The 21248-nt window shown below is 33.3% G+C and overlaps 4 protein-coding genes across 4 annotated transcripts; all 4 read right to left on the bottom strand.

The window, feature by feature from the left end:
• Nucleotides 1–1393: 1393 nt before the first annotated feature.
• Nucleotides 1394–3427, bottom strand: LOC139890926 (ADP-ribosylation factor 2-like). Its single transcript, XM_071873855.1, has 7 exons — nt 3301–3427; nt 3130–3179; nt 2929–3046; nt 2762–2832; nt 2342–2461; nt 2101–2219; nt 1394–1790 (listed from the first exon to the last, which is right to left on the bottom strand). Exons 1-7 carry the CDS (start codon nt 3344–3346, stop codon nt 1643–1645), a joined length of 672 nt encoding a protein of 223 aa, XP_071729956.1. The 5' UTR covers nt 3347–3427; the 3' UTR covers nt 1394–1642.
• A 118-nt stretch (nt 3428–3545) lies between these two features.
• On the bottom strand, nt 3546–5655 carry LOC139890927 (stress enhanced protein 1, chloroplastic-like). Its single transcript, XM_071873856.1, has 4 exons — nt 5528–5655; nt 5123–5209; nt 3999–4177; nt 3546–3806 (listed from the first exon to the last, which is right to left on the bottom strand). Exons 1-4 carry the CDS (start codon nt 5571–5573, stop codon nt 3702–3704), a joined length of 417 nt encoding a protein of 138 aa, XP_071729957.1. The 5' UTR covers nt 5574–5655; the 3' UTR covers nt 3546–3701.
• Nucleotides 5656–7283: 1628 nt separating this feature from the next.
• LOC139890925 (uncharacterized) lies at nt 7284–9626 on the bottom strand. The gene is made up of 2 exons (XM_071873854.1): nt 9270–9626; nt 7284–7728 (listed from the first exon to the last, which is right to left on the bottom strand). Exons 1-2 carry the CDS (start codon nt 9534–9536, stop codon nt 7462–7464), a joined length of 534 nt encoding a protein of 177 aa, XP_071729955.1. The 5' UTR covers nt 9537–9626; the 3' UTR covers nt 7284–7461.
• A 1875-nt stretch (nt 9627–11501) lies between these two features.
• Nucleotides 11502–15269, bottom strand: LOC139890924 (RNA pseudouridine synthase 4, mitochondrial). The gene is made up of 10 exons (XM_071873853.1): nt 14919–15269; nt 14491–14562; nt 14233–14370; nt 14080–14127; nt 13920–14000; nt 13539–13652; nt 13105–13206; nt 12893–13004; nt 12355–12401; nt 11502–11936 (listed from the first exon to the last, which is right to left on the bottom strand). Exons 1-10 carry the CDS (start codon nt 15267–15269, stop codon nt 11577–11579), a joined length of 1425 nt encoding a protein of 474 aa, XP_071729954.1. The 3' UTR covers nt 11502–11576.
• Between the last annotated feature and the right edge of the window lie 5979 nt (nt 15270–21248).

The following is a 21248-nucleotide window of genomic DNA, read 5'->3' as shown; positions in this document are numbered from 1 at the left end:
TCTGATACCGAATGATCAAAATCTGACTTGTCACTTCCAATCCACTCTCTAAACGGTTTAACCGGTCCAAACCGCATTCCGGTAACCAAACAAAACTCACGTCTACCAAATCTAATCGGGTGATCTCTGGTAGCTTGAAACCATAGCTCTTCTGGCTCCTCAATTAATTCGCGACCGTCACAAATGGGGTGGTCAGGACGGTTAATTTGATTCATTAAAAGGCAATGGATGTATCCAGGGTCATTTTGATCACACAAAATATCTAACCAATGACCAAAACACGTCGATCTCAATATCTTTTTCTGAGTCGGAGTGAGCGTTTTGTTAATTTCACTAGTAATACCCATCCTGCCCCGAATAGTTACCTTGGCCTCGAACCAAACCTGTCAACATACAAAAGAACATAAGTCAGAACTCAACCAATATCAAGTAAAGTGAGAATGGATATAAACTAGGCTGCTACCTTCTACCTAAGTCAGAACTCAACCAGAATTATTGTTGAGGTTCACTCCAAATCACTTAAACAAAACTGCATTACTGTGTTCTTGTACCAAAAGAACACTCCGTAGATCTTTATAAAATCAATAATTCACACGCTAGATTTAAAGTTTGCAAACCTAGTAACGAATCGAATTGTAGAAGCATTTCCAGAAACGTTAACTTGCTACTTGCTTCAAACATCTTTAAAACATAGTACCGATTTCAAAATATAGCCACAAAGCACATAGATTAGAGGTCTTTAAACACATAGATTTCAAAATATAGCCACAAAGCAAATAGATTTCAAACATCTTTAAACAATGTAACATCTGTCATCTTTATTTACATCTACAAATTCACCAACAATGGTGTATATAGATGACTAGTACAAACTACAACATATTTATTTAAACAGAGAATTGAAGGTTACCTCAACATCTGTCATCTTTATGAAGGATCTTCTTTTTAAGGTTAATCGATCGATTTAGGGTTATTCTGCAAATGGGTTATTCGATTTAGGGTTATTCGGAGCTGATAATCACGAGATGAAGATGGAGCATCGATCGACTTAGGGTTATTTGATTTAGGGTTATTCGATGTTTTGGTGTATCAGAGGGGTCGGTTTTTAGGTCGAGTGTGGTGTATGAGAATCAGATGGGAACAGAAGCAGATAAGGAACAATAAATGGTACGGTCGACGGTTTTAAGGTCGTCCGTACCTCTTTCCAGTCGACTACCCTTTTAATTTTGGAAGTCGACGACTTATAACGGTGGTAGACGGAAATCCCGTCTACCGAATGGTGTAAAAAGGCAATTTTTTTAAAAAAAGTGTATTTTGTGTGAACCCTTAAAAAAAATGTATTTTTGACAATTTCCCTTTAAACATTATTGATTAAACGATTTAACTAGCCATAACAGACTTCCACATTTTACAATTTTTAAAAGTTGATTTGGCAAACAGTGACATATAGTGTTCAATATGTGTTCTTGCGTTTGCTCATTAGCTTGTAATAAAAGAAGATATCAGATCTTTTAATCAAGCATCTTGGAATCTCGTTGAATATAAAGTGTCTCGTAATGAAGCTTTAACGTAAATAATGAAAATTGATGAAGATGTATTATCGAAGGTTACTGCATGAAGCAGGCTCATTTGTTGTTGAGAGTTATGTGTGGGTAGGGTCGTATATTTGACGGGTTGGGACAGAGATGCATGAGCTAGCTCGTGCTACTTTGTTGGGGATATTGTCGGTTAGCCAGATTAGACCTTCATACAAACCTTGCCCGGTTGTTGCAGATGTACTCTGTATGTGCCTGATACGAAATAACTGTCATTGACCTAGTGGCATAAATTAAAGTTTTATGCTATTCTAAGAAGTGACCTGGCATTCTAATGGTGTCCCAATAATATGAGAGAATGCAGCAACTCTATCTGTATACATGTGTGTGTGTAATATGTTTTTTAACATGGACATATAAGTGGTAGTTGGTCAACTAAAACCGGACCATTTTAACCAAATACCCAACCCGCCCATCTTGCCACCTCTGTTTAAATATGAAAAGGCTTGATGACGTAAACGAAAGGCACTTTATAAATGCTTAGGAGATATATTATTTTAGTTACCAATTGCGATGAGAAATGGTGTGCAATTTAAGCTTGTCAGCGACCTCGGAAACATGCATAGCATTAGGAAAGTCTTGCTTATTGGCAAATACAAGAATTGTCGCATCTCTTAGTTCATCCTACAAGAAAAGTTATAATTATATAGATATATCTAATAGAAGGAACACGTGAAGGTTCATATACGCTAAATCAAAGGCAGCTTTAAGTAATAATAAAAGCAAAAGTACGATTATCACAAAACCTCGTTCAAAAGGCGATGCAACTCATTCCGAGCTTGGTATATTCTTCGTTTGTTATTACTGTCTACCACAAAAATAAGTGCCTGAGTATTCCGATAGTAATGTCTCCACAAAGGCCGAATCTGTTAACGAATGAAATAAATATTCATCATCCATAATTAGAATAATATTTCTGTTATAAAAAGATGGATAACGAAACAAAGCAATAATCAAAATATGCTTACAAACACTATTATTATTGTTATTATTAAACTTAATGAATAAAATGGTTTAGAAGGATATATGAATTTAAGATAAGTTAGACGCCTTTCGACCAGCCTCATTCGACCAGCCTCATTACTACTTAAACTAATCACAGTTAAAATACATAATTCAGAAATGAAAACAGTAACAGTACATAAATGTAGGTTGCATGTTCATACCGTATCCTGCCCGCCTACATCCCACACAGTGAATCTTATGTTCTTGTACTCCATAGCTTCCACATTGAAACCTTCATTGATATATATCCAACATATCATATCATACACACAAATTAAGGTGCAAATAACGATTACATAAAATAAATAATGAAAACGAAGATCACTACCAATGGTGGGTACAGTTGCAATAAAATCTCCCAGCTTTAACTTGTACAAAATGGTCGTCTTTCCAGAATCATCAAGACCTAGCATTAGGATCTTGATGTCACGTTTTGCAAGAAGTTGCTTCACTCGAGAAATTTTCAAGCCCATGTTAGTATGAATAAAAAACTTTAACAACAAAAACAACCAGGAAGTCATATATTTACCAAAACACAAGTATCATTCCCAATCGGGAAAACTTGAAAAGAAGCTACGCCTGCATGAACAGATAAGGGCTGAGCCACAAGTGTGAAACTATTATCAAGTATGAATGATAAAAGGTTATATAAAAAAGAACGCTAGACAATGTGTTTCAAGTTAAAGAATAAGAATATTACCAGGACTACACAAACACAAAGGCAACCGCTTTATTGAGCTTCCCATTGAGATTCGGTACGTAACTGGAAAGTTAAAACTTCATATCTGTGATTATATATGTCTTGAGAAAGTGAGCATGATAAGACTTTAAACTGGAAGGTATATATTCTGTCTGTTTGACAGCTCATAAATCCACATTTATCACTTGTACAACTTTTTTACCAAACCAAAAAAGACAACAGTAGAACACCTACAATGCTCTCATAGTGAAGAAAGTGTCGATTACTTGTACATTCGCAAGTTCTTACATGTTTTTTGGCATGAAATATTATGAATCACGTTACAGGAAAAAATATTTAAAGCATAATCGTTATGAATAAATGCACAAGCTTAACAAGCACGTGGTTAGGTATCAGTATTATCAATTTTCAGAAGCAGACTGGAAGATGAAAATTGCTGTTAGAACGCCCACAAGTGCAGTCACTGCTAATGCCACAGTTGGCAAGGGTGATGTCAGCCCAAAGTTCTGCAAAGCCCAGATGATATGGGATATTAATACCCAAATATAATAATATTATAGTATAATAATTAATAATAATAATAATAATAATAATAATAATAATAATAATAATAATAATAATAATAATAATAATAATAATAATAATAATAATAATAATAATAATAATAATAATATTTAAAGTAATAATCTATGCGAAACCTCAAGAAGCCCCTTCCCAGTTGATACTTCAACACTAATTGCCACTGCAAACCCAATCATGGCTGTGCGACCGAGCCACACATCTAACCCGTTTCCATCCTTACTACTTTGTTCACATCTCACAGAAAATGCTGATGGCTTACGTACTAGAGCCTTCTGATGACATGTTCTAGATATTACTGAAATCAGAGTAGATATTAGCTCTCACCATCACAAATTTTAGCTTTATCTGAACACATTACACATACAAGGCTTGTGAAATCCTTTGAATATCAGATAATCGCCAGATATACCTCCACACTTAAATTATATTCAAATAGGTAGATATTTCACATTTTCCTATGATTATTGTTACAGTATACTAAGTATAATATTAATTATTGTAATTTCATATAATTACCATAGTAGTTTATAACTGACGACATGACATGAAGCATATGCTTTGATTTTAGAATTCGGATTGACTCTTATAAGGCAAACTGTCAACAAATATAACAAAGAATGCAGATTTTGTTTTTGAACAGTAGTTCGCGATCACCCAAGAGGACTAAACCACCCACGCGTTCATCTCCCGCAGTTGCATAACCCGCCCCCAACTGCTAACCAAGAGGAAACCCCGCCCAATCCGAGGGCATGGGCGGTAAAACCCTCCTCCCCCACTGCCCCCGCAACGCGATGTGCAAAAGGCACCCTTGGGTGGAGTTCAAGGGTTAAGGGGCAACCTTGTGTGCAATGCTGCACCTCACGGGAGTCGAACTCCTGACCTCTCGCTAAGAGAGGAAAGTCATTACCACATGAGCTACAAGGTTAAAAAATGCAGATTTTGTCAATATAAGAGTGTTCAATATTTTATAGAAGATGGAAAAAGTTTGTCAAAATATGAACTTCCACTCCTTTACCAGTCATAAACTGAATTGTCGCTCCTACATTGGTTAAAATTAAGTTTCACTCTTTTATTGGCAACAATTGAAACTTCGGATTTTACATTACCTTTCATATTGATCAAATTTCATACTAAATAGCTATATTACAGAATTTAACTTAGTTCCTAAAGTTATCAAGAGTGAAACATAACAAACTAATCTCATTTAGATTGTGTAACCATTAACAATCAATAGTTTTACCTAAAGGCGAACCAGAACCGCAAACGAACGTTGTCCCAATCCGAGGCAAACCGGATGATGAAAACGGAGAACCAGTAGAAATTTTAGCTGAAATTTACACCAAAACACATCAAATTAATAGACATAAATCATAATCAATAACATATTACTCTGTAACAATTAACTAAATAACCTACATTCACAATTAACCTTAATTTGCTATATTACTACTCCATCCATCTCGGTTATATTATCTCCGATTTCAGATATGTCACAATTAACCCTAATTTTCGAACCAGGATGTCAATGACAAGTTGACAAGCACGGTAGTGAGTGGTTGTTCCGACGGATACAGATTAAACCGGAAAATGTTAATTTAATTAATAAAAATTATATAATACAGATAGAGGGAGAAGATAGTAGTACCGGGGCTGGAGATACAGAGAGGGGAAGAAAATTGAGCAACCGCCATTGTTGCCGGTGAGGATGATTTTGAGAGGATTTTCAGTTATGTGGAGTTGGTTTCACCTCTCAATGGATATCTATATGTTTTTGTGTTTAACCAGATAGTTTTTGCAAAAATCAATTATTAATTCAAGATGAGATCCTGATCTTTAGTGAAATGACATACCGGTCCCTTTCTTTTCATAATCTTTATTTTTAACTTCTACTTTGCACATGAAAAGTTCATAGTTCAACTCATGCCAAGACTGCTTTTGATAAAACTGCATAGTTTAGTACTGAATGGTTCAGATCCCTGAATCAATATGATTCCGAATGAAAATTCACTGTTTGATAAGAGTTCTGAATCAACACTCTGAATTAGTTAAACCACTAGTTTGGATTTCTTTTTTACAAAATACTCTTCAAATTGTATAGGACATCACCAAATTTGACTATATGACCCCATATAGTTTTGGGATTTATGATTTTTGAAGGTAAACAACCATTAAAGTATTCTTTATATATAATTAGTTTTGGAAAAAATAAAATCGGGACTTCTTTGAGTTTTGATCATAGATTTGCCACTAGCGTTAAACATGACGTTCCAAAGTCGCCAAAGCATCCATAGAATCGCAACAACAATAGCATACACATCTTGGACTTTTTTTAAAGTAATCAGCTCCACAATCCTGTAACCATTCCCACCATTAGGACCAAGAGACACAATGCCATCCTATCAGATTTTATATGAGTCATATCAAATGCCATCCTATTACATTTCATAGGACTTGTTTTTCATTAGACCTACTTTGCTCAGTCACATTACCCCAGGGTTGTTGAGGTCTTTATAAGAGAGGAGAAATTGCAGTTAGCATGAGTGGTACTGGTAATTCCAAGTCAATAAACTACTCAGAAACAGCTCATTAGTCTACAGTAACAAATTTGAATTAGCCATGTGCAGCATTACTTGTAGAGACTTTGGACTTCTTTTGATTCAAATGTCATTGGAATTATAAGCTTTTACATTATTATGTCATTATATATGGTTACTTGATTTTGAATTAGTCCACAATCCATATGACAATGGGGAAACGTTAATCAAGTTTTTTGAGCTCTTGTCAACCCTAATACTTAACCAAAATTTTCAAGCATTTAACCACGGCAACTTACTCTCACAAGTCCTAAGGTTAACAGTTAGCATCAAGACTTCACTCTAATGTTGCACTTAAATTTAGACATGATATGATAGATTGATGGGTGAGTTGGGTGACGTATATAACGTTTATAGTACATACTCAAAATTTACTTTTTGTTTATTTCGTAATTTCGTAATATATAACTAATGCATTATACACGAATTTGAAAATGATTTGTGCAATGTAATACTAATTTCTTAAGAAAAATATACACTTTACGCAACCTTTATCGCAGTTTACTGATATATTTGTGTGCTTGAGGTGAACTTTAATTCAACTTCAACAATCAATAAGTGAATTAAGATTACCACATCTCCAGACGTGATTTACAAATTATGGAAGGGGATAAAAATTGCCACATCTATCTATAGGCTAATATACAAAACCCTTACAATGATCAAATAATATGCTAAGAAGAATCCCTTCCATGTTCAGTTAAGAGCGTTAAATGGCATCTAAATAATAATATAACTTTTACTCAATAAACAGTTAACGAAGAACCGGCCCTACATATTTTAATGTTCTACAACTTAATTGATCATAACTAGAGACTGATTACCAAATACCATCCAGAAGTCATCAGTTATATTCAAAATGAACTTTTCAAAGCAATTCTACTGCCCAGGTCTCAACTATTTTGAGCAGTACAACTTTCCATCTAATTTCACTTAAAATTAACAAACAACTAGCATACCTTCATTCAGGTACACGTATCATTGTTCATTCATCATTGCCCGAGTCTTGATCTTCATCTGAAGATTTATCTTCCTTTCTTTGTTCATGGTCACCAGCTTCTATCTTCAACTTCTTTTCTTGTTTCTTTTGCTTCTTCTTTTGGCGTTTCAAGCGCTTCTTTGCAGTTCGTTCTTCTGCTGCTTTTAATCTCTCGTCTCTCCTCTTATTGAACTCTGCCACTTCTTTCCTTTTCTGGTAGTCCACGTCCATTCTTGCAAGCCGGTCTTGTTCTTTCCGTCTCATTTGCCGATACTGTTCCACAAACAGTTTTAGATGGCAAAATTAATACCAAATAATGAACATAAAATTCTCATGTTTATCAGACAAAAACAGCTATAAACTAGTGATCATCATTTTATGGAAACAAAAGTCACGTGTCATCCTCCACTATTTGAAACTGGGAATTTGAAACAAATCTCAAATGATAGATGAATAATTAGAAGGAATCATATTAGCATTTAGTGATTGAAACAAGTTATATGCATGACAAATTAAAGTCAACTCAAGGAACACTTCCATGCAAGAAAGATCATAATGCAAAAGAACGCATAGTGAAAGAATCTATAGTCAAAATCTTAGCTTAGTTTAATTTATCACCATTAAAGTTAATTAAAGAAAATGAAAATTGGAGGGAGTCACTACACAGGCTTTTAAGAGCATGAACAATAATAGTCGTCCTGCACTAGGAACTGTGATTCCTAAAAGTTATGAACTAATGGAAGATTTACATATAGACATAAAGGAAGCACTTAAATTTTTATAAGCAAACCATAACCAAAAGACCATAAGAATTTAATGCACCTAGGTACAAAAGTTGGTTAATTAAGAGCATAAGAAAAAGATAACAAGAGAAACAAATAGAACTGTTGAATGATAACCTGCTAACTATAAGATTGATAGGAAATGAGATCACACCTATGACCTATTATGACTGAAGTGTTTTTAAAATAATGACACGCGTGAACTACGCTACACATAGCAGTCATAAATCTAACAATGATCAGTTCACTACTCCATAGTTAAAACGTGATAAAAACCAAGAAAGTAGCGACCAAATCGCCTACAGAGCCTCAACATATTTCAAGATACGAGTAAGAAAACACATTCCATTTCATCAATTTTGGCTTCCCTTAAACCTGAAGAGGGCATATCTGGACCTATCCCTTACAGTTAAGACCAAGTGGAAAGCTCGTCGATGAGTATTGAGTATACGTTCACAGTAAAAAACACTATTATCATAATATACATCTAGCATAAATATGTATGGTCATGATAGTTTAATATATAATAAAAATACCATAAAAAAAGTTTATCACTCCTAGAGTACAAAATAAGTTAGCTGCTATATACTCTGTTGATTCGATATATACATTCGCCGTTGAGACATTGCACCCTAAATCCATACATAGAATAAGTGAATTCATATTCTATATACATACTAAGGCACTGTTTGGCTCACGGAATCCAATTGGATTCCGGCGGAATTGGAATTGAATTCGGACACTCAAATTCAATTCCAATTCCTCCGGAATCCATTGGATTCCCGTAACCCAAACGGGGCCTAAGCATTTCACTCATAACAACTCTTTAGTCCAGCAAGTCATCATGTAGCAAAATGCACAATGGTTCATTATTATCAAAATTATGTGTGAATGAATATGAATTTCACTACAAAGATTAACTCAAAAAGCATTCTAATTCATATATTATAGCATAAATCAGAAAGTTATACATGTACTTCCAGCTTCAATTTCACTATTAATTGAATAAATAATATAAATGAGATATTAAACCTGATGGAAGTCACCAGAGCCAGAACCGGCAGAGCTACCGGAAGTATTATTAACACGAACAGGAACGTGATCAATAATACGACGTAGTTTCACCTCTAAGTCTTCATCTTCTTGATTAGCTACAGGAGGCGTGTACTCAACAAGAGCTGAAGAAGAACTATTCGGATGACGAGGAGGGAGTGCAGAGATCGCTGTTTTATCTGATGTTGCCGGAACAATCTGTAACTCTCCACTCGCGGCTGCCAACGGCCGCCCTGAAGTAGACATCTTTTTCGCCGGAATAATTAAAACCCTAACCCTAGCTAGGTATACATATGCCGGATTACCGTGCCGGAGAACGATTTCTGCTCCCGAATTTTGCGAGCAGTGAGAATTGCAAATGACCTTGGGCTCATTGGCTTATACTTTCAGTTTACTTATTTGGGCTTGATAATTGGGCTTATTATTTTAACTTTAACTTTAACTCTGACACAAGTCATCCGTTCTTAAACCACGGATAATAGTGATTGTGACGTTAGGTGAAAGTGATTTTTTTTTTTTTTTTGATAATGGATGTGATATGGCAAGGTTGGAGGTTGTAAGACCACTCACTATCTTAACATTACTTAACTGAATTTTTCAATTCTATATTAGCATCACATTAACATTCATTTAACTAAACCCTCACTGTCATTTTACTAAATAATACCTACAAATATAAAATGTACAGGTTACCAAGCAAAAGTTACAAATAATAAAGCATGTGGGACCCAAAGTAATCCGTTAAGCACTCGTTGCAGGTGTAACTGGCGAACCATTTAACGCAACCAACCCTATCTTTGTTATGTGATGGCACATGTTAACGGATGCTTTAACGGATATAGGGAGTCGCCTAATATGGAAGGTTGTTGAGGAGTGTTGTAATTGTTGTGTCAAAATATAATTGAAAGTTTGGTTAAAAAGTGGTGAAAAATATAGAAAAATAATCAAACAAATAATAAAAAATCAAAAACGTCATTCTTCTCATTCGTTTCACAAACAAAAACGCCCAAACTTATTAACCACAAATGCTCCATTACAGACGTTTGTGAGGAATTATATGTTGCCTTTGAGAGACGAGGGTTTGTACATAAGAAAAGAAAATTAAAGGAGTTTGTTGAAGTGGTTTTGGTTGGGGGTTTATCTCATTTGATCGAGGAGGTTTCTAATGTATAAGGTGAGACTATTTCTACTTCCACTTTTACTCTTGGTAAGGTATCGGGGCACAAAACTTGTGATTGTTCGTTGGATAGTTGTAAAGGATTTTGTAAGAAACGAGTATTTCATCATAAGGTAAAACGGGCTTCCAAGGGTAAGGTTTCTTCGGTTAATGGTGGTGCTTTGAATTAGGCTATCGATAAGGGTAAGAAAGCAAGGGTGTTTCGGGTAGTTTGCGAGATCATGAAGAAGACATGGAATACGGTGGTGTTGTTCAAAACCTTTTTTCATGAGAAGCCGAGCGATGATCTTTCTAGCGGGGAGGGCAACATTGGTTTCTTTGACGGGTAAGTAGTGAGGCACACTATGACACATTTGGACCCGACCCGTCCGACCATTTGAATGTTGAAGCCCGGTCGGCCCATGACCCGCTTTGACCCAAACCCATTTTGGATCTCGACCCAACCCGACACTTTGCCAGACTTATAATAGATAAATATAAAATCCTCAAAATTTAACTGGAACTGCAGAAACTAAAACTTGAGAAGAAGCATCAGGGAACAACTTAGTGAGTTTTTTTTCACATTTCTTTCACAAGTGATTTGATGACATTTGTTAATATTACTTGTTCACACTATTATTTGTTATACAGCTCTATCAGATTCTGAGTATTGGTAGGCACACTATGCGACAGCGACACTATGCTGTAGGCCTGTAGCAATCTCTGAATTCAATACTTTGACAATATGATACGAAGGTGACAGTACTCTTGAATCACCTATCATTTTCATATTGCTCAAGGCATTTGATCAATTTGTGAAAATGTTGCAACTTCAAAATATCAACAATAATAGAATACATGCTGCATAAATAAACCAATGCTTGCCTTCAAGAGTTGATCATTGATAGGATTTACAAATTACACTCATGTTTCAAAGGGTCAGGATTTGTAAACCTCGGCCCAATTCAACACACTGTTACCAAGGCTCAATTTGAAAAATTATTTTGATAAGCATTTCTAACTCCACATCCTAAAATCAAATAGTGTATGTGTTGAAGAGCGTACTTCGCATAATAAATATAGATCAAGCAAAACGTCTTCGAAGGGCTCGCTAGTTGCCCAAAAGCAGATTAAGTGCACAAGATGTCCCAACTCTTTTGCATGTGTGGAGGCAATGGGGCATCAAATTTGAGGCTTTTAATATCTTCAAAATCATAATGTGAAGAAGAATTATGTGCGTGCTTTAAAGCATATGAGACATCGGGTAACACCATCTTTTTACAATGTAAATGAAGATTAGGCTGCCTATTGGTGATACTCCCACTCTCTAAATCAAGGCCGAAAGGAAGCGACTTCCTGTTGTTACACACCTCAGCCATCTCTTCAAAACTAGAGGGGATTATTTGGTTCCATTTCCTGTGAGCTTGCCACCCGTATTTATAATCTCCGACTATCGGTGTTCCCAATACCTCAGCACAATGGACTCTGAGCTTTAGTTTCAGACCATTGCAAAAAGAAATTTGTTATAAAGAATTGTACAATAAGATATACGAGTAATAAGACTATATAGTAAGAAGTGTTGTTTAGACTTTTCAGTTCAAACATGTTGGATCTGTCTTTTTTCAAGCTAAATTATTTTAACTAACCCATTTGAGATACATTAAACAGGGCGAAAATGCCACCTCAAAATTTCAGCTTCAAACAGATTGTGCAAATATGTGAGGAGCATCAGTAAAAACATAAGATCCACGATGTGGGAAACGGTATTGGTTGTTAATAAGATAGGAGTCTATCCATCGTATGTTTTTGAATCCGGCAAGTAATAGGTTTAACCTCAACAGGAGGAATTGTACATTTTCTGAGGTATTGCAGTACAAGTTAAAATTTGAATGAGGTAATGATAAATACCTGGTGTTTTCTACCAGTTAGTGGAGACAACTCTAACCATGTGAGACCTGCAAAATTTCAACAGAGTCAGGTTACATCCATTCAAAACGTTATCAATTACTTAAATCTTTTTACTTCAAGAATTTTAAGATTTGATTAGTTCTGTGATTATATTCATTACAAAAAACGCTCAAAAAAATTTGAGAAGAAATTAATAATTAAGTACTGGGATATCAACTGAACCTGTTTAGACCCATCCCAACCTTCCATTTTGCCACCTCTAAAACAAACCCTCCATATCAGTTCATTTTCATTAAATCCACATAGTAAAAGATGCAGCAACTAAGTTCATTAATGACATTAGTGCCATACAACAATAATGGATAATGAGATGGTCACACCCCTAGAGATGGATCAGCATATATCAGAAATTTTAAACATTTTCCATATACCCTACTGATGAGTTCCTGCCCCCTTGATTATTACCAGGCAAAGGCTCATTTAATTTGAAAGATGGCAAGTGCATGCAGTAAAGGTCGAAGAAAAATCAAGAACAAACCATGAATATTAGAATCGAGAACTCGATATTCCGTTATGGCATGTTGTGATGACATTTTTGTGCCATTTTCAACAACTGTAATCCGTTCTGATCTTCCATCATCCATTACCACCTTCACATGAAACAAATAGAAAAACATCCATACTAATGTTGTTCCATAACGACTATGATAAATATAAGTCAGCAAGTTATATTGATATATTAATTCCAACCTTCCCCAAAGGAACTGAGATTAGGCCTTGTGGACGCCTTGGTGCTCCAAGTACAAGTGCCCAATACTTTCTTTGAAGAAATCTTTTTTGACTCTTCAAATCCTATTTATAATAAACAGGAAAAAAACACATATGAATATACAAATATAACTTAGGATCATCTAACCATAAAATGTGAAATGAGGCAAACAGCAAGAATATGTAATGTACTAGTCACCCTTTCCCTGTAAAACATACTTTTTCATTACCATTTTATGCAACATACTTGCAATTTCTTACCAAAGTTTGTAATATAAAAAATGGTAGGTATGTTGCTTTTAAAGCTTACAATAAATATGTTACATGTATCAGTAAAAGTAAATGGCAAAATGCAAAACTTGCATTGTGCACATATAAGTAATGCAACTTGTAAAAAACATAAAGTTTTAACTCACAATATTGGAAGCACCAGAGGTTTTCTCACGGAAGACAGAATGCAGAAGCGTAGCACTGAGTTGTGTTCTGCCCAGAACCAAAATGCCACTACTATCTCTATCAAGTCGGTGCACCTAATAAATTACAAGCTTGTTTGATGACAAAATAGAGAAAAATGAGATTAAGCCTTGGAACAAAATCGGTACAAAAGACGTCAAAATTGGTCATGTATTTACAATCAGTCTTATAACGCGTGCAACTTAAGGCATATCATACATTTTTCTCTATCACATCTAAACACTCGTGCAAGGTATTAACTGAGAATTATCGATATTGTTTGGTAAACAAAATGTTGAAGCCAGAAAGTTAAGAGTTCTTTGAAAAGCGGGAACATAGCTCACCAGCCTAGGTGGTTCAGATGAATCATATCTCATATAAGTTCCAGCTAATTCATCTAAGCTTGTTTTTATCCCAATACCACCCTGAAATATAAAATTACAATTCAATGTTCTAAATATTACAGTAAACACATAGGAACCACACATAGAGTGAATAACTCACCTGAACGGGCATTCCAGGAGGTTTATTTATCACAATAATTGCCGAATCCTGAACAGTAGATAAAGAAGCAAACACAATCATTTTCTATGCTAAATTGGCGATAAAATGGTATAAAAAAATAGGAAAATGAACACGCAATCTTAGCCAGCCAACCTTATATAACTCGAGATCATGAAGAAATTTTAATTCTTCTTCATTGCAATGGCACTCTGCTTTCTCAGTTGGCAATGCTTGTACCGTAATAGGAAGATGAATTGTATCACCGAAATTCATTAAATCTTTGGCTGACACCTGCAGAATATATCAAACATAGGATGAACATATACTTAATTAGGTGAAAAAGAATGCTTTAAGGATACAAAATAACATGACCGAATCCAAATAGCAATTAAATAAAGTTTAATAGATTACTCTTTTCAATTGGCGTTTCGAGGCTTGAACATCCTGATCACTTTTTAAACCTTCAGAAGTTTGGCGCCGAACCTGCCATGTATCATTTACATCACATCAAACGCTTGTCTAATATTAAAATACATGCTTCGAATACAAATAAAGCTATATCAAAAAAAGTGTGCAGGTGCAAATATCAGTTACAGTTATCCAACATCTAAAGTATCATTTATCACCCTTATTTTTTAATAATTAACAAATGGATCCCTTTCTGGCTTATTGCTACTCAACATGTATCTACAACTGTTCGTAACTTCAATATAAATACATATAGATATACATAGATATTTTAAAATTGTAGTTCAATACTTCAATTCGTACTAATCATATAGCATTTGACTAATATAATAACAGAATAATCACGTATGTACAAAGATAACGAAAATTACCTGTCGCAAACGGAATAGCTTTTGCACGAGAGACCGAGGGAGCTGCGGGCAACACCGCATCACCCATTTAATTGCCGTCGTGGTGCTTGCGTCACTTTCACCGGTCAATTTCCGTGTTCCGGCGATAACTTTACCTAAAGAGGCCGCGTCAACAGTTATATTGTACGGTGGCAAAGTTAACCACTTACTTTTCTCTTTGTTTTGATCTTCGGATTTATTGAAAGGGGAGGTAGAGTTAGTTTCAGAGTGAATTTGGTGATACGGTGAAGTTAAAGAGATGGCGCCACCACATGACGGAATAACCTGTGGTGATCGGAGCAGGACTCGCCGGAGATTAAAAAAGACCGCCATATTTTAAGGTTTAGGGTTTAACGACGGAAAAACGGTTCTAACTTCTGATGGCCAGTTTGTATCAGTCCAGAGTTGTGAAATGGGCCTTTGAAAAATTGTTTGGCCCAATACGTACGAAAGTATTACATTGGACTCGAAGTCGAAGCAAATGCCAAAATTTGATTATTCGACGGGAAATTGGTCAAAATCCACAATTTCCGGAAAAGTTTAACAATATCTCATTGTCCCAAAAAATGGATGAGTGTATCTTGGTGCGTGATGCGTTTCAACGGATAAATCTCGATAGGATACACATTTTCAAAAAAAACAAAAAATAAAAAAACAGTGACTAAATCGGAGTTACACGTCAAAATATATGGTCATTCAAAGTTTTTTCCCTACAAGCAACATGCACCATGCACGGTGCGTGCAGTTGCAATTTCAGGATTAAAACACAAGGGGCTTCGAATATTTTTTCACTACTAATTATATGTAAATGCTATTCTATTGGTAGTTTACTTTAAAAAATTACAAACTCAAAAATATATGGTCTTCGAGTAGTTAAATTTAGTGGTGTCTTAAACAATTTAAAAGAAAAACTATAAATTTGAAAAATATATGGGGTCCTGCGGTTAAATTTAGCGGTGTCCTACACAATTTAAAGAGTATTTTCTATTAAAAAATTTCAAACTAGTAGTACCTCGTGACCCTACGGGTATATTACTAGAGTCGTCAGTGGGTGCGTGGTGCTTGGTGCATTATGCGTGTTCGCGAGTAAATGTGCATGTTTCGGTCATTTCTCGTAACCACGCATCACGCACCAAGATACACGCATCGTGCGTGGTCGAGGGTGCGTGAAAAGAGGGTATTTCTTGCAATTTTCATTTTTGAGACATATTGTTAAACTCTTCCGGAAATTGAGGCATTTTGATCAGTTTTTCTTTATCGACACATAGAGTAAAAGAAAATTATTAGCCCGACCCGTTATTATTTTAAATTGTGTCGTTGTAACGATAATTAATTTATAATTCCCGACTTTACAAATTAATAGTTACGAGTATATAATTAATCATTAATTATTAATAACTAGTAAAAGTGGCCCGCGCGATGCCGCGAGGCCTTTCGGGTTGCATAGTCATAATTAACGTGAAGTTATGTATTTACATAATTAAAAATATTTTGTTACGGGTGTGTTTCGATGCACGTAGTTAGTACCTAGTATACATAATGACCTGCGCGTTTTTAACGCTAGGAAGATTGCGTAAAAAAGGGAGACGGAACCATCGATATGATCTAGGTAGGTTGAGTTGTTTGTTGTACGTGTATGTATATGTATGAAATTGTCACACCCCCAAATAGGGCCTGAGGTATTTGTGACTAATTATATCAAATCACAGTTGTATAAACGAGAACGACTCTATATGAGACGTTTTATTGAGTTTTGCAGCGAAAGATAAATAAATTACATTGTATTTAGAGCATTAAGTGTTTTTAAATGAATTGGTAAGTAATGCATGAAGACTCCAAGCATGGCAAGAAATCGTCATCAAAGTAGCAGATATACAGCGGAAGTAATATTTAAGTACCTGAGAATAAACATGCTTTAAAAGTCAACACGAGGTTGAGTGAGTTCATAGGTTTATCATAAATCAATAGTTCAGTATAGCATTAGACCACAAGATTTCAGTTTAAAGTTGATTAATACCAAATATATCAATCGAAAGAGTTGCTGTTTGTAATATCGCGACTAAACAAAAGTTACCCCGTGACACCTTGTACTGTCAGTGTCGTTGAATCATTATTATGTATCCAAAGACCAACGGTCAAATGGACAGAGACGTTACTCTCAATAGCGCTATTCGTAATAACTAAGTTTGCATCTTATACCTCAGCAATTAACGATATTACGGCAGGGATTTAGCATGACAAAGCACGTATATAGCATAAAAGTTTGAGTACTTGTGTCTAACGTGTAAAACAATTATAAAAGTTGCGCATGTATTCTCAGCCCAAAAATATAGATAAAAAGGGAGCTATGAAAACTCACGATACGATACGATAGTTTGTAGTAAATATGCATATAATGGCACTGAACAAGTGCAGAGTTGACCTCGGATTCACGAACCTATATAAAGTATATATATTAACACATATACTCGTAATTGAACAAGTTTATATATATTATTTCAATTGTTATATATTTATGTATATATACTTTTTTATATTCTATATATAAGTATTTATTTGATAAAAATGATATTAATAATGATAATGAGTAAAGAGTTGTATTAATTTGTAATAACAATAATAATACTAGTAGTAAAAATGATAATAATCATAATAGTAGTAGTAATAATAATAATACTTATAAATGATAATTTTTATTTAAAATGATAGTTTTAATAAAAATGTTAATTTTTATAATAATGATACTACTAATAATATTCTTAATGATAATATTAGATATATCGATAGATTTAAAAATAATGATACTGATGTCAATAATAATACCAATAATAATTATAATAATAGTAGTTTTTAATGAAAATGATAATCACAATAATTCTTAATAATAATAAAAATACTCATATTAACAATAAAATGATAATGAAAATAATAATTTTTGATAATAATACTTGATACTAGTGATAATAATAATAATAATAATAATAATAATAATAATAATAATAATAATAATAATAATAATAATAATAATAATAATAATAATAATAATAATAATGATGATGATGATGATGATGATGATGATGATGATGATGATAATAATAATAATATTGGTTATGCTAATGATAATAATACTCATAATTTTAATATTAATGATAATAATAATTAACACAATAACAATAACATAATTAATAATAATAATAATAATAATAATAATAATAATAATAATAATAATAATAATAATTATTATTATTATTATTATTATTATTATTATTATTATTATTATTATTATTATTATTATTATTATTATTATTATTATTATTATTATGGAAAGGAAACTACCTTATATAGTTTTTCTAAAAAAAAATGCTCAAGACGGGGCTCGAACCCTCGACCTCTCGAATACCCGAAAACACCCAACACCATCCTTCTATTTCTGTTTTTCTGAATTTATTAGAACAAAAATTTATATAACCCATTTTTTTAATGTTCATCTTCTTCTTCCTCTCAAAATTACACATGCCCAAATAACCATAGCAGTGATTAAGAAATCGGTTTTAGACTTTCAAACAAAATGTACTCAACCTATATAAACCTTTGAATTACTTGAAACGAAAAAAAAAATTATTATTGCTGCTACTGCAGTCGCTGAAGAACACCCATGAACTCAAAATCGAATTTAAATTTTTAGGACGTTTTAGATTTAGATTTCAACACAAAAATGGTAGTAAATCGTTCCTAGAACTTGAAACACAAAAATGAATTCGAATTTCATGATGAAAAAACCGTTTGACTTTTGAAAAACTAACTTTGACTTCAAAATTTGAATTCGTTAAAAAGAATTGGATGTTGAAACTTCACAGAAAGATTGAATAGACGATTCCTAACAAAACTGCAATATTACATTTTGAAAAACGATTCGAATTCGAGGTTTTTGGAAAATGAATCAATAACAGAGATATCGAGCATATAAAAAAAATTGATTAATTGAAATTGATAATTGATAATGTAATTTCGTATGGTATATCACTTAACTGGAATGGATTTATTTATAATAATGGAACTTGATAGAATCCAAGATAAAAACCAGTAGATGAAATAAAAAAATAATTAGGAGATAAATAAAAAAAATGGATCACGATGATTATAAAATTAAAAAGCAGAAAAAAATATGGAATGTAGATATGGAAATCACGATCCAGGGAAAAAAAATGAAAAGCAAATAATGACCTAAAATCTAGTTTGTTTGTATCTGATTGAATAATGGAGTATGTGTCGATGTTGAATCACAAACGAAAAAAAAAAATTAAGAAGCTAATCAAATAGTTGCACTTTTTATTTTTAATCAATATTAATAATTAATAATTATATTGATAATAATACAAATTAATAATAATAATGATAATTGTATTAATAATAATAATAATAAATGAAGATGATAATAATAATAATAAACCTAATAATAATTATTGTAATAAGTTCATTAATAATAATGATAATAATAATAAAAATGATAATAATAATATTATTAATGATGTTAATAATAATAATGATTATAATAATAATAGATTGTAATATTGATAAATATAATAATAATAATACTTATAATAATAATATTAATAACAAGGTTAATGATAATTATTAATAATAATAATTATAATTATAATAATATTAATAATATTGATAATAATAATAATTGTAAATGATGTATATACTGTGATGACCCGGAAAATTTCGACTAATTTAAACCAATTCTCTATATGATTTAATTTTATGTAAATATATATATACATATATATATATATATATATATATATATATATATATATATATATATATATATATATATATATATATATATATATATATATATATATATATTATAAGATGTACAAGTAAAACACTAATTGCTACTGTAAAAACGACTTTGCTACAGTAAAATACTATTTGCTACAGTAAAATACTATTTGCTACAGTAAACACTATTTGCTACAGTAAACACTATTTGCTACATTAAACACTATTTGCTACAGTAAACACTATTTGATGTCGATGAACTAGAAAACAAGCAGAAATGAGCTGTTCAGCCTAGCCATGCGATCGCATGGCAAAAGCACTGAAAACCCATGCGATCGCATGGGGACCAAAAATACTATTTGCTACAGTAAATATTATGTCGACGAACTAGCAAACAAAACGCCATGCGATCGCATGGCAAAAGAACTGAAAACCCAGGCGATTGCATGGGGACCAAAATCAGGAAACATGCCTATAAAAGGCCAGTTTACTCGACGATTTACACACACACTTTTTCTTTTCCAGTAATCAATATTTATATTTATATTATAATTATAATTTTAAATTTAAGTTTAATAATAATAAGGTAAATACGAGGGTGTTTTTAATTCGGGTTTCAAACCGCTTTAAGCTAAGGAAATATTGGGTATTGTTCGGGGTATTGTTCTTGAATCCAAGGCCAACCATACAGTCGTCTACCATCATTACGTCTACGCAATTTCCCTACCATATTGAGTCTCAATATTGAACTGTGAGTTATAGATCCCTTTTTAAATACTTTAAATATTTTTGGGCTGAGAATACATGCAATTTATTTTAAACGCATTAAGACACAAGTACATACTAAATTCTACACTGAGTTAAACCGAAAATCCCTTAGCTTTGGTAACTAGTAGCTGCCAGTACATAGGATATGGATTGGTGGGCGCGAATAATTGTATATGGATCCATTGGGCTTGACATCCCCGTCCGAGCTAGAGCGCTAGCCTTTTAACGGACGTATGTTATTTGAGTTTATGACACGTTGGTTTGTGTGTATTAAAACGAATGGGGTAATTATCCTTATAGCGTTAAGTTTAGTTACCAGGGTGCTCTGTTACGTAGAATCTATTGATAAACTTTCGCTGAAATCTTGTGGTCTATCTTTATATATTTATGACTCGAGCAATTAAACATATAACTCACCAACATTCGTGTTGACCTTTTTATCATGTTTTATTCTCAGGTCCTTAGACTGCTTCCGCTGTGATATGCTTGTTGCCTGCATGGAGTCTCTCATGCTTTGTATAAAGTTTATTGCATTCTAAATAAAACTGCGTTGTGTAATAAATAATTGGACTGTGATGTCAACCTGTAAATTAAAGACTTATGTATTTTGGGGTTTTGCTTATACCTAAGCACTCGCCCACATGATTATGACTTTTTATGTTTAGAAAGTCACGTATTTTAATGAATGCAATATTTTATCAAAACGTATCATATAGAGGTCAGAACCTCACTGTGGAATCATTGATTAACGTG

This window comes from Rutidosis leptorrhynchoides, chromosome 2 (assembly GCF_046630445.1).
Source record: "Rutidosis leptorrhynchoides isolate AG116_Rl617_1_P2 chromosome 2, CSIRO_AGI_Rlap_v1, whole genome shotgun sequence".
NCBI classification, from domain to species: Eukaryota; Viridiplantae; Streptophyta; class Magnoliopsida; order Asterales; family Asteraceae; genus Rutidosis; species Rutidosis leptorrhynchoides.
This window is presented reverse-complemented; position numbering and strand designations above follow the sequence as displayed.

Excerpts from the sequence above, each read along its gene's own strand:
- LOC139890926 (XM_071873855.1), bottom strand. The coding sequence starts at position 3,346 with ATGGGAAGCTCAATAAAGCGGTTGCCTTTGTGTTTGTGTAGTCCTG. Across the intron at positions 3,180-3,300 it reads TTTGTGTTTGTGTAGTCCTG|GCGTAGCTTCTTTTCAAGTT; the intron begins GTAATATTCTTA and ends CTGTTCATGCAG. Across the intron at positions 3,047-3,129 it reads GGAATGATACTTGTGTTTTG|CAACTTCTTGCAAAACGTGA; the intron begins GTAAATATATGA and ends TCTCGAGTGAAG.
- LOC139890927 (XM_071873856.1), bottom strand. The coding sequence starts at position 5,573 with ATGGCGGTTGCTCAATTTTCTTCCCCTCTCTGTATCTCCAGCCCCG. Across the intron at positions 5,210-5,527 it reads TCTCTGTATCTCCAGCCCCG|CTAAAATTTCTACTGGTTCT; the intron begins GTACTACTATCT and ends TGTAAATTTCAG. Across the intron at positions 3,807-3,998 it reads CTGGGAAGGGGCTTCTTGAG|AACTTTGGGCTGACATCACC; the intron begins GTTTCGCATAGA and ends TGGGCTTTGCAG.
- LOC139890924 (XM_071873853.1), bottom strand. The coding sequence starts at position 15,269 with ATGGCGGTCTTTTTTAATCTCCGGCGAGTCCTGCTCCGATCACCACAG. Across the intron at positions 14,563-14,918 it reads AGCTATTCCGTTTGCGACAG|GTTCGGCGCCAAACTTCTGA; the intron begins GTAATTTTCGTT and ends GATACATGGCAG. Across the intron at positions 14,128-14,232 it reads ATGATCTCGAGTTATATAAG|GATTCGGCAATTATTGTGAT; the intron begins GTTGGCTGGCTA and ends TCTACTGTTCAG.
- LOC139890925 (XM_071873854.1), bottom strand. The coding sequence starts at position 9,536 with ATGTCTACTTCAGGGCGGCCGTTGGCAGCCGCGAGTGGAGAGTTACAG. Across the intron at positions 7,729-9,269 it reads GCTCTGGTGACTTCCATCAG|TATCGGCAAATGAGACGGAA; the intron begins GTTTAATATCTC and ends TTTGTGGAACAG.